At 38.8% G+C, this 13,180-nt stretch overlaps 1 protein-coding gene and 1 long non-coding RNA gene across 3 annotated transcripts in view; one reads left to right on the forward strand and one right to left on the reverse strand.

The window, feature by feature from the left end:
* Window positions 1-13,180, forward strand: part of LOC122199461 — a 14,461-nt gene continuing 1,281 nt past the window's right edge. Inside the window, exons 1-4 of the long non-coding RNA XR_006193515.1 lie at window positions 1-67; window positions 510-646; window positions 3,161-3,302; window positions 8,076-8,201. This is a non-coding gene — a long non-coding RNA (uncharacterized LOC122199461). The remainder of the gene's footprint in view (window positions 68-509; window positions 647-3,160; window positions 3,303-8,075; window positions 8,202-13,180) is intronic.
* TMEM41B (transmembrane protein 41B) overlaps window positions 9,360-13,180 on the reverse strand; it is a 24,980-nt gene continuing 21,159 nt past the window's right edge. For both annotated transcript variants that reach the window (XM_042904573.1, XM_042904572.1), the window contains exon 8: window positions 9,360-11,116. In XM_042904573.1, coding sequence (XP_042760507.1) covers window positions 10,947-11,116 — 170 coding nt within the window. In that variant the 3' untranslated portion in view covers window positions 9,360-10,946. The remainder of the gene's footprint in view (window positions 11,117-13,180) is intronic.

Consider the following 13,180-nt stretch of genomic DNA (forward strand, 5'->3'; position numbering starts at 1 on the left):
AAGAAGAAGAGAAGGAGGAGGAAGAAAGAAGCAGATGCCCACTCTTCCACTCTTGGGGATTGAAAAGGTGCCAGGCTCAGGAGCCACTTGATTCTGATGCCCAAGTCAGAATCCTAACTCTGCAGTTTACTCAGATGTTGTGACCTCAGGCAGACCCATTGCTCCCTCAAGTCTTTGGCTTACCCACATCTCTGAAGAAGGGCCTATGCATGAGCAGGGTTTCCAACAACTGCATCTTTGGGAGTCCTTTTATTGCTTTCCCACCCCAAGGGCCCTATAATTAGAAAGATCTCTGAACAAATTGCATTTATAGTCAGTTTTCCTATTTTTTATAAACAAAGGTACATTTATCTGATGTTAAGATTTTTTCATTAGCACAAGATATGTGGATCACAAAGAGTTAATGTAATTCCAGCCAAAAGCCAAAAAAAAAAAAGGAAATTTTTTTACATTTTATTTTCGCCTGTATAGTCTTGCTCTAGATAAAAAATACTATTTCCATCCACTAGGCTTTGTCAGATGTTGGAACTGGACAAAAGCCCCCACCGTGACAATCTTCATGGGCTGCCAAGGGGCGGGACAATGTAAAAAGAGGAACAACTGGTCTTGATTCTCAACCGAATGCTTCTGAGGCTGGAATTCAGAGGTATGCCTGGGCCACCTGTAGGTCTGCCACCTCAACCCCTGCCCGCTGCCCACTGAAGTTGCCAAGCTCAGGTCGTGAGTTGTCAGCGTGTATGCCTCTGGTGCCCAGGGACCCTGAAGGTAACAGGCAGGGCTGCCACTCACATTTTTACAGATCGAGCATTGCCCAAGAGACACCATTCATTGTAGTCACCATTAATTTATAAAGTTATGACAGTTTTCCAACAGATGGCAGTAAAGTATCTTAAGAAAGGGCACCTTTTTCTAGTTCACTCAAAATCAGTAAGGTCTAACAGAGGGACTGCTTTTTTTCTACATTGCCCAAAGAGGTGCCAGTAAACAGCAGGACACAGTAAGCATAACCGGGCTTCACAAAAGTAGAAAGTGGTTCACAGTCAACATCCATTCCTACCTCCTTTTGTTATGCCTAGGGCCAGCTTCATGGGTATTTCACCTATGCACAGGGCTCTGTATTCAGAAGGCCCATGAACTTGGTTTAATGCTTTGCTGTTGCTGTTTTAAAATTCTTAATAACTTTATCTCTGAACATGTATTTTGTAAGTGAAGTCTGATGGGACAAAGTGGCGTGCACATGAGCAGATGCTATATGGGCAATGTGCACACCTGCTCTTCCTTGCTGCTTCATTCCCATACAGCATTTGCAATATTCCATGAGCAGACAATTCCAGTGTGCCTGTGATACCTGAGGGCTCAGCAAAACTAGCATGTTATGGGGTGCCTGGGTGGCTCAGTCGGTTAAGCTCTGACTTTGGTCATGATCTCGCGGTTCGTGGGTTTGAGCCCCACTTTGGGCTCTGTGCTGACAGCTCGGATCCTGGAGCTTGCTTCGGATTCTGTGTCTCCTTCTCTTTCTGTCCCTCCCCTGCTCATGCTCTGTCTCTGTCTCTGTCCCTCTCAAAAAGAAATAAACATTAAAGAAACCCCAAAAACTAGCATGTTATATCCACAACTGCATAAGCAGGGGTGCTGACTGTCCTGACAGGACATGCTTTCCATTTAAACCAGAACTTGCTTCTTTAAAAAAAATTTTTAACTGTATTTATTTATTTTGAAAGAGAGACAGAGAGAGGGAGCAGGGGAGGGGCAGAGAGAGAGAGAGAGAGAGAATCCCAAGCAGGCTCTGCACTGTCAACATAGAGCCTAATGCAGGACTCGAACTCATGAACTGTGAGATCGTGACCTGAGTAGAAACCAAGAGTCAGATGTTTAACCAACTGAGCCACCCAGTTTCTAACACAGAAAGAAGGCAATGGCATTCTAAGACACGAACGACAGAGGAATGCTATCACATTTTTATGTATGTGTCTTCCTTGCAACAATCACTTGCTAAAAATGATAACATAGAAGGAAAGGGAAAAATAGGGCAACCCATAGTTCCTTCTCCTTTGAGTCCTTCTTTACTCATCACTAAGTTGAAAGTAGAAGCTGTTGGTAGAATGTGCTCACATCAGAAATGAAATAAAAACAGTTGAGTTACCTTCTGCAGCATTTCTACTATTCATGCTAGAATTAAATACATATGCATGGATGAGCTTTAAAGTAGAACCGTATAATTTCAGAGATTCCACATGCAGTTAAATACTCTTAATATTTGCATTTAAGGCTGGCATGGCACAAAATAAAAATAAATGTAAATTTCAAGCTAACAAATTACAATTTTAATCTTTCTTTACTTAGAACAGCATTAAATAGAAAATAAAAACACTAGGGGCACCTGGGTGGCTCAGTCAGTTAAGCGGCTGGCTCTTGATCTCAGCTTGGGTCTTGATCTCAGGGTTATGAGTTCAGGTCCCGCATTGGGCTCCGTGCATGGCATAAAGACTACTTTAAAAAAAAAAAAAAGTAAGAAAGAAAAGACAAACACCATATCCAAGTCAAGAGGAGACCCTGGAAGAAAAGAAAAATCTTTATATTTTACTACCTTTAATGGTAACTTTTTTTTCCTGCTTTTTAAATAAAGGGCTCTGCATTTTCATTTTTGCACTGAGCCCTGCAAATTATGTAGGTGGCCCTGATTATTTCTATATTGCAGAGGCTGGAAAGCTACAAACTCTAAAAACTAGAATTCTGCATGCAAAACAGTTTTCACAAATTAGATGCCCTTGCAAGAAATTTGAATGGAAAAGAAAAACAAAGGCTATTTTCCTGCTGCTTTTGGCAGTGTTCCACTGGCAGGAAGGATTGTAGAGATGCCAATGGTCCATCTCCAGCTTTGTGGATGATGTGACAAAATTTTGGCGACAAAAGTAGCAGCCTCTTTCTTCCAGGATCTAAGAAGCAGCAATGGTTGATACAGTAGCTTAGATCCTGTCCTCCTAAATTCTGAATCATAGCTATTTGGTGAATTCCTGAACACAATTACTGCCAGTTCTGGAGTTTTCTAGGAATCATTCTTTGATCTTCAGTCTAACACCTGCTCCTCCAAACGTTTCAATAATTTCATAAAACCTACAATTCCCTTCATTAGGTTCTCTTTTCCGTTTAAAATTTCTAGAATTTGCTCAAAATCAACTTGCTTGAAATCAACTCCCAAACATCACACGTTCTACTGGAATACACCCCTACCATACCACCATTAATAAGATGAAACTAAGCTAAAACATCTGGTCAATTAAAAAAAATACAATGCACAACTTGTAAGTATGCATTTATTCATTAAACCCTTTCTTCAAACAAACAAACCTGGAGTAGTTTGATGACACTGATCCCTTGCTGTGATGGTCCCAACTCCCAGACTTCATGTTCAGAGCTTTTTCAACAGCACTTCTCTTTTTTCAAAGTATGAGTTGAAAAGTCCATTCTGCTCAAGATCTTCTTATGAAGCCTCAGATCTGGGCTTTGACCGTAAATAGAAAAGCTCCAGGCCCAGCTTCCACTCCCTGAAGCTGCACAATGCTGGCCCCACATCTTGTCCCTCCAACTACACTTTGTCCACACTCATACTACTTGCTCTCCCGCCTCCTGAGGGTTTGTAGTTCCTTTACCCCTTCATTTCTTCAAGCAATACCAGTTGGTTGAGACCTCATCAACCTTCCCTCCCACCAGCAAAGGTCCTGTGCCCAAGGATCTCCCATGTTAAGAGAAGCAGAAGAGTAAATAAATCTAATGAGGAGGATGAGCTTTTCGAAGAGATCCTCGCCCAGCCCAGTCTGGGAACAAGACTGCAGAGATTAGTCAGGTGATGGCCAGCTTCTTGCTGAGTTTCATCTCCTCATCCAGGAGCTGGCTCTGCAGGAAGTCACAGTGGTGGGGGTCTGTACAGGCAGAACCAAGGACATGTGGAACCAAAAGGGCTCACAACAGGTTACCTATAAACTCTTGGTCAGAAACCCCAGTGTAGGAGGTAGTCTCCTTAGTTTATGATTGCCCAGTCCTTGATGGAGGAGCAGGGAGAGAGAAGTGATATTTACCAATTCTTCACCCCAACAGGGCTTTTGCACCATCCTGTTATTCTGGTGACATGGCAAGTCTGAGCTATCATTTAATGCAGGAAGGGAAAAACAGAACTTTAAAACTCCATTGTCTCATTGCCCTCTAGTCTTCCACCATGGCTATAGCTGCTAATATTAGTGAACACGCACATGCACACAGACACAGAGCTAACTAAAGCTTTCATTCTCCCCCCAGGGCTTTCTCATGGTTTGTTGTTGACTTCTCAGAATTGTGCTTCTCTCTTGCTTCCATCGTTTCTCTAGGGTTGATTTTGGAGAGGAAGCCAGCAGGCTATTCTAGTTCACCATTTTGATAGGTAACTTGAGTTTTGAAGAGATTGTGCTGGCTGCTGTGTAAAAACTGGAGTTTAGGAAGCAAGCTTGGGACAAGACAGACAAATTAGGAGGTTATTGAGGTACTTCCGAACAAAGGTAATGATGGACTTGGACTAACTAGGATGCTAGCAGTAAAAATGGAAGAAGTTAGATTCAAGAGTTTCGGAGGTACAATTAATAAGTCTTGCTGATGAACTAACTGTATTTGGATGAAGAGAGAATAAAGAATGGCTACTATTTGGCATAAAAAACTGGATGTGTGCATGGAGCCATTTTAGGATAAAGACTGACAGAGAGGCAAAACTGGGGGACTTTTACTTTTAGAGTTCTGTATTGCATATTCTTATTGCATAAACAGCAAAACCTCCAAATTGGGTGAGTTCCCAGGCAGGGTCTTCTGCCTGCCACTCTCCTCACCCTCGGAACCAGGTCTCTCTTTTGTCTCTGTCCCTTGCCAAGAAAGCATATCATAGATGGACTTCCTGATGGTTTTAGGGTTTCATTTCAGAGTCTCTGTCACTGTTAGGGGAAAGGACATGGCATGGTATGTATGACCTCCACATTTTCTACTCATAAGTTTCAGTCACTGCAGCTCTTTTCAAATTTCCCATTTGCTGCTTTTTAGTTACCTTGAATCCATTTTTCCTCTCTGTCTGCATTCCAACTTCTTTTTGCATTAGTCTGGTGAACTATAATCAGGTGCCCTGGCTGAATGGTGGGCATGTGACTCCTGGAATGTGAATGCAGAGCAACTGACAACATGGTTAAGACAGTAATTTATTCATTCCATCAGCAGTATCCTTTCATCCTGCTATGAGGTTATTCCAGTGTTTCTGGGTTCCAGCCTCCAGAGATGCTGATAAAAATCCTTTTGCTCAAGCCAGAGTCAAGTTTTGTTGCTTGCAATCAATGAAACCTAATAATAATCAGTTTATAAACTACCAGGACATGAATGCAACCTGCCCCCCAAATGTCCAGCTTCACCACAACAGTAACAAATGGGTTAGTGTTGATCCCAACCCCTGCTCTCCCACCCCCAAGCAGCCCTTTGTTTTCTCAGAACCTTCCCTGTGTATTCTAAGGCCTCCTAGGCTTCTGTTTTGTTCATAACCATGCCTTTCCACACATTCATAGCCAAAGTAAATTGATGTCCAGGGTAGCATTCAGGCAGCATTTTGACCAAACAGGAATGTGGTTATTTCCACTGCCCAGAACCTTACCCCGTGGGCCTCTGAACTCAATTCCAGCTCAAGTCTGAACTGAGGCCTCCCTTCCCAACAAGACTGGTTAGAATTACTATCTGATGACCAGTCTCTCATCCTGCTTCTCCTCCACCCAGATTACAGCCCTAAGAAAGATGATTTGACTGCTTCTCAGGTTTTTGGTGGTCTTAGTTCCTACACTTAACCCCTCACTCCTGTAAGGTTTGAGTCCAGTTAGGATTGATGTTCTACGATGCATCCCCATAGCACCCTTATCACATGACTTGATGTAAAATCTCCCAAGCCTTACATAGATTCTTCTTCCCTTCTACTTTTGTGTAGCCAGAAGCTGTATGTATAAATTCTAATGATTATCCACGTTACCAAATACATTATATGAGAAGTCATGTATACCAGTACAGTGACATGAGCATTTATACCTTTAAGACCACATATAATTCTTGATGATAAATTCTAATGTTTTGTATCAATCACTACTCCTTCATCACTTCCAAAGCCTCTACTTATATAACATTTTGGCATGTTCTAGCCAGAAGTTCCAAGTTTCCTCTGCAATATGTATTGCTACTTCACGTCTCTAGTTAACAGTAGCTTAGAACCTTGAATTAGGGCTCTCCAGACAAACAGAACCAAGAGGAGATACATAGATATAGATACAGATATAGATATATAGATATGTAAAGAGATTTGTTAGAAGATATTGGTTAGTGTGATTATGGAGGCTGAGAGGGCCCACCATCTGCTGTCTGCAAGCTGGAGACCCAGGAAGGCCTGTGGCATAGTTGGAAGGCTTGAGAGTCAACGATGGCAGTTTCTAGTCCAGGTCTGAAGGCCTGAGATACAGGAATGGCAGGGGCAGATGATCAATGTCTCAACAGTCAGACAGAGTGAATTCAACCATTTTGTTCTATTCTGGCCCTCAATGACTTGGGGAAGGCTATCTGCTTTACTCTGACCAATTCAAGTGCTAATCTCTTCTGAAAACACCCTTACAGACACACCTAAAAAGGTTTAACCAGCTATTTGGGTATCCCTTGGCCAGACAAGTTGACACATAAAATTAACTATCACAAACCTTGACTGGTATTCTAACAATTTAAAAGCAAGCCCAATTGCTGACCTAGTCACCAGGAAATCCTGTCTCAAAGGTCAAAGTAAAGTAGGTGTTTTGAACCCACACTCATGTCTGCCTTGGGCCTGTTAGTTTTCCAGGAAAGAACCTGTTTTCTCAAAGAAGTATCAGTTAATGCTGGACAAAATATCATCTTCCAGACTATAATTGCATGATGAAGATTCTTAGAGACTCACTCTAGAAAGTTGAGACAATGCTAAAATATGACTAGTTTGCCATCTAAAATGTACAAACTTGAACAGTATATTCCCTCCCTCCCTTGACTTCCATGTTATTATGTTGATCTGAGTTTTTTTTTTTAATTAAAAAAAAATTTTTTTTTAACGTTTTTATTTATTTTTGAGACAGAGAGAGACAGAGCATGAACAAGGGTCAGAGAGAGGGAGACACAGAATCTGAAACAGGCTCCAGGCTCTGAGCTGTCAGCACAGAGCGACGCAGGGCTCGAACTCACGGACCGCGAGATCGTGACCTGAGCCGAAGTCGGACGCTTAACCGACTGAGCCACCCAGGCGCCCCAGATCTGAGTAGTTTTTAAAACTCCCCTCAGATTTTGAGGTGGTGCTCCAGAACTCTCATGGTTAATATACTGAGTCAATTCTACTCCCCAGCCCTCTTTACCTAGCAGTTCAGTCATCATGACAAGAGTACCCATTTGGCACAGCTCCAGATGCTGGATGATACTGAACCTTGGATTTAGGAATTCAGGGAGTCTCCCCACCTTCTACTCTCAAAATACAGTCCCTGCTAATACATAGTGGTCATCGTAAGACTTGATATTATGGTTTCTGCTTTTCATACCAAATATTTCCAGGACAAGAAAACTTTTCTATTAGAAGAGTCCTTTTAGCCCCCTATACAATTTCCATCTTACCCTACTTTGTATTACTAGCAAAGTAAGCAAATGGAAATAGCCCTTTTGTTTTCTGAAATATTTCATTACAAATAAAATGGTTAATTTGTCTAAATGAGATAATGTACGTGAAAGCACACTATAAGCTATAAAACAAGCTATAGAAGGCAAGATATGCTTAAATATTTTTATTTAGAAGGGCTTATTGGGGTGCCACCGATTAGGTTAAGCATCCAACTCTTGATTCGGGCACAGGTCATGAACCCAGGGTCGATGGGGATAGAGGCCGCATCGGTCTCTGCACTGACAGAGCCTGCTTGGGATTCTCTCTCCCCTTCGCTTTCTGTCCCTCCCCCACTCATGCGTGCGGTCTCTCTCTCAAAACAAATGAACATTTAAAAAAGGGGCTTATTAATATTTTTCATTAATTTCAGAATTCTATCATGTCTGAGCTGTAAGGAACCTGGACCTTAGAACTCACTTGTTCCAGATGAGAAAAATGAGGCCTAGAGTTTAAACAATCCCTCCTAATGTCACCCAGCCTAGCAAATTTTTCCCAGGTAAGGAAGAAAATATGTAAAATATTTTTGTACTAAGATCCACTTTCTAAACATCTAAACTACAAGCAGTGAATGATCACTTAAACATGAGGAAAGCTTCAGTGCTTTTGATTTATTCTAACCATTTTCAAAAGAACAAAGAATTTTTATAAAGAAATCATTATATAAACTAGAAACTTAGATGTTTACCTGTATTTACTTACCTCTACAATTTTAATTTATTTATTTTGAGAAAGAGAGAGCGAGCAGCATAAGTGGGGGAAGGGCAAGATAGAGGGAGAAATAATTCCAAGCAGGCTCCACTCTGTCAGCACACGGATGTATGTTTAATCAACTGAGCCATCCAGGCGCCCCACCTCTACAATTTGAAGTTGATTTAAGACTCTCAAAAGCCAACTATAAAAATAAAAGGTCTTCAAAATTTTCTTTGTTCTTAGAGGTGAAAATGTGCATCAGAAATGTAGGAGAATGTTACTTTTTATTCAATGCAAGTTTGTTTTAACATAAATACTTCCATGAAATAAATCCCAAGTACTACATTTAAATTTTTCAGTACAATTTATTCTTATTCTTATTACATTTTAATTTGCATTTATTAAGTATCTTGGAAATATTATATTCAAATAGAACTCCAGAGAAAGGCCATTAACTAATTATTTAGCAGTCTCAGTGGGTCAGCTACCTAGTTAGCCTATTTGCCTCTCCCAGTGTACACATACTTGCTCTCTGGTGGTTATTATTATGTAATTGTCTTCAAGATGTGGCTGAAGCTTGAATCTGGTATCAGACCAAGTCTACATATCCATGAATATAGACCACTGACTACATTTAGGGTGCAGCCAATTACGATGAATCTAAAAAAGACTGGCTATTCTCTTGGGAGAAGAATATATACCCCACCCAAGTGGCAGCTCAGTTTTCTAAGAAACTCAGAAAAAAATAATCCACGAAGGGATAGAATCAATGATAAGGATAGGGATAATACTCTGAGAATAAACATAATATATACACACTGGAGTAAATAGGCTTCTCCTGAGTCCAAGCTCTTACTTTTATTTTTAAAGTCTGATAAAAATGTACTCAATTACATTTTATACAGTAATATTTAGTGAACTTTGTCCAAAAAGACTTCTGTTTTTAAGTTCATTTGTAAAAATAACAAAAGCTTTATCACTCAATCTCTGGCCAATAAGGAAGGAAAAAAAACCTTGCTAGAAATGAATACAAATAATTTCACACAAAAGGCCAGGTGACGTAAGAATAGTATATTAATTAATATATTTTCTTTGTATTTACAATAAATCCATTTGTTAATACTGTGATAGAAAAAATAATCAGTCCACATTATGTAGTAGAAACAGGCTTTGAGGATGACCATTCCTCTCACAATAAAAACATACAAGGATTTCTCCCACAGCTAAAGTACTTTTCAACATGACAGTCTTGGATGAAGGTAAAACTGACAAAGTACCTTAGATATCAGCTATGTCCTAGAATCAGGAAATCAAGGGTATTACCATTAAGCAAGCAGCAGAAAGCTGTTTAAGCTTTTCCAGGACCATTTAAATAGAGTAGTTACCATGTAAGGATTTAATTTTACTTGGAGTTATAAAAAGTAAACACACTAAATTGGGTAACTGCATTAATCAAAAGCAGCCCCAAACAAAAAAGCTATCAAAAAACCCCAAAACAAGGCATTCTTATATCATGCATAAAAAGGATAATTACATAATACATACTTTAATGACCAGACCAATAAATAAATGAGGTAAATTTTACAGTTATTGAAACAAATAAACTATATTTAACCACTTAAGTGTTGCGCTGCCACTGCTTCCGTTTCAAAATATAAAGTAATATAATTAATCTATCATCTAAAAACTGCATACTTTGAATGTTTGTTTTTGATCCCCTTTTGAGATAGCAAAGGGGAACTGTGTAACAAAATATTATCTGAATATAAATCATTAACACCAATATAATACAATTATCATGTAATTGCCATTTTTATATGCACAGTAGAAATACTGTGAAAGCTAGAAAAAGATGGAAATAGACTGGCCAGAATTTTAAATTTCAGACTAACCCATGATAATCTAGAACAGGAATAAACAAAAATAAAATTTACACAACAGATACAGCTTGATATCCTTTCCAAATTCAGTAGTCCACCTGATGTACCTTCTAAACAAATCCATTACCTCAAAGTTAAAAAAGGAAGAAAACGTAAATCTCCTTTTTGAGCTTTAGTTTTCAAGTTTACGCTCTTGAAGAAGGCTAACATTAGCAAGAACTGCAATACTATTTTTACAAACCTAGAATCTTTCCTTTTGTATTTTGTATTTGCTTTCCCTATTTCAGTTATTAGTAAGGGAAAAGAGAGGAAAATATTAAATTATCAAGTCAAGAATAAATATGATAGCCAGTTCATGAAACTATTAAATTGAATCAGTTGGATCAAGAATTTCCCACTACACAGCTACTGATTATCTACAGCTACCATTGGAGTAGTAATTTAGAAGATGTCTATCGTAACTACTGACAGTACTTTTCGTAATATATCAATTTCCACTTTTACTTTCTTCTCTCCCTTACCTCTTACATGAATTATTTTAACTGTGTGACAGGAAATTTTATTCTACAAACTCATTTCAATTACTGAAGAGGTGATTTTAACACCTAAGCCTGCCAATCCTGAGATGATGATGATGATGATGATAGGAAAACTGAAACCCAGATGATTTCTCACTCAAATTTCTGCTTTAGTTTTTTTTGGAAGATGGCTGGCAGAATAGAAAGAAGAGCCAAAATCATTAGAACAAATACTGAGTTCCAGGAAACAGCTTCCCCTGCTGTTGTAAGCTGGTACAGTGTTGTTCCTGCCTTAATCGCTACAAAAGAGGGAGGTGCAACACCTAAAAGAAAAAAGAAAAACATAACCATTTTTAAAAAATAAAATTTTATAATATAATATATTTTATATTCACAAAATTATTCAGAACTCAAAACAGCACTGACATTATTCTAACACTTTGTAATGTACTATTTTAAACTGATTCAAATAAACCCATGTTTAAATTTTAAAAAATTAAAATTTTCTGTGTGTATAAAATTTCTTACAAGAATATAGTAATCTCTGTTTTAGTACATTGTTATTTAATTTAAAGCCCCACGGGGTGCCTGGGTGGCTGAGTCTGTTAAGCATCTGACTTTGGCTCACGTCATGATCTCAGACTGTGGTTTCAAGCCCTGTGTCAGGCTCTGTGTGCTGACAGCTCAGAGCCTGGAGCCTGCTTCTGATTCTGTGTCTCCCTCTCTCTCTGCTCCTCCCCAGCTTGTGTTCTATCTCTCTCTCAAAAATAAATAAACATTAAAAATAAATAAGGCCCCTCGAGTTTATTTCCATATAAAGAATTCAATCTTTCAACTTACCTCTGGAGGATAAGGAATTTAAAAATTCAAGAAAATTTTCTTTTTTTTAAATTTTTTTTTTAACGTTTATTTTATTTTTGAGACAGAGAGAGACAGAGCATGAACAGGGGAGGGTCAGAGAGAGGGAGACACAGAATCCGAAACAGGCTCCAGGCTCTCAGCTGTCAGCACAGACCCCGACGCGGGGCTCGAACTCACAGACCGGGAGATCATGACCTGAGCTGAAGCTGGCCGCTTAACCAACTGAGCCACCCAGGCGCCCCAAGAAAATTTTCTAAAAAATAATTTAGAACATTTCTTAACAGCTTTTAAAAAAAGAATGTGCTTTGATCCAGCAATTTGCACTTTAGGAAATACTACTAATGTACCTGAGCAAAGACCTAGGCTCAAGGATGTTCATCAAAGCATTATAAACAACAAAAAATCTGGAAACAATCTAAATGTTCAACAATAAGATTGAGTAAACTGTCATTCATCCTTGACAGAATATACTTAAAATAAAAATGAAGTGGTAGGAGATACTCAGATATGGAAAGATACTCAAAATATGAGTAAGAACAGTTTATACCACAGCATGGATGGAACCACTACATTTTATTAAAAACCAGAACAAATTGGAAAAGTCACTTTAGCCAAAGTTGAAGTTAACTAAATCTGCGGGTATTCCATCTGTAAAATTAAAGAGATGGGGACAAAATTCTCTCTTCTGATTCTGTAACATTATTTTACAAAATCCAAAATATCCCTAAGATTTTTAAGTTTCTCAATGAATTCTTTAAAAGCAGCAACAAAAAACTGATTTTGATTATTCTTTTCAAGATCTGTAAGTATTAACTTAAACTTTAACCAATACTTAATACAAGAGGTCTGTTCACTTTGTTGGTATCTAAACAACTCAAATTAAATTTGAAAGAAAAGCAGAATACTCTTACTAAAGAACCATCAGAATTCACAAAATACATAAATGCATCTTTATGTTCACTAATTAATTTCAGAATTAAGTGCCAGCTCCTTGAAAGCAAGAATCCTTGTTTCCCCCATATTTTTCGTAATGCCCATAATACTAATGTCAATAAAAAGAAAATAGAATCAACTCTATTGAAAATTAAAGTTCAGTATTTCAAAATGTGATGAGAAGACAAGGGAACAAATTATTCAAAACGGGCACTTTTATTAGGATTAAAAAAATATCCAATAAAGTAGTCTTCTTTAAAAGAAGTAACACAGGGGCGGCTGGCTGGCTCAGTCAGTTAAGTGTCCGACTTCGGCTCAGGACATGATCTCGCAGTTCCCACACTGGGCTCTGTGCAGACAGCACAGAGTCTGGAGCTTGCTTCGGATCCTGTGTCTCCCTCTCTCTCTGCTCCTCCCCCACTCATGCTCTGTCTCTGTCTCTCTCTCTCTCAAAAATAAATAAACATTAAAAAAAAATTTAAAAGAAGGAACACTTAAGTCAACACAATCCAGCAAACATTTCAGGATAGCTATTTATGTATGCCAGGCTCTGTGCTGAAATATGTGCAAAGAACATGAAATCTAGCCCAGCT

This window comes from Panthera leo, chromosome D1, assembly GCF_018350215.1.
Source record: "Panthera leo isolate Ple1 chromosome D1, P.leo_Ple1_pat1.1, whole genome shotgun sequence".
Lineage (NCBI taxonomy): Eukaryota > Metazoa > Chordata > Mammalia > Carnivora > Felidae > Panthera > Panthera leo.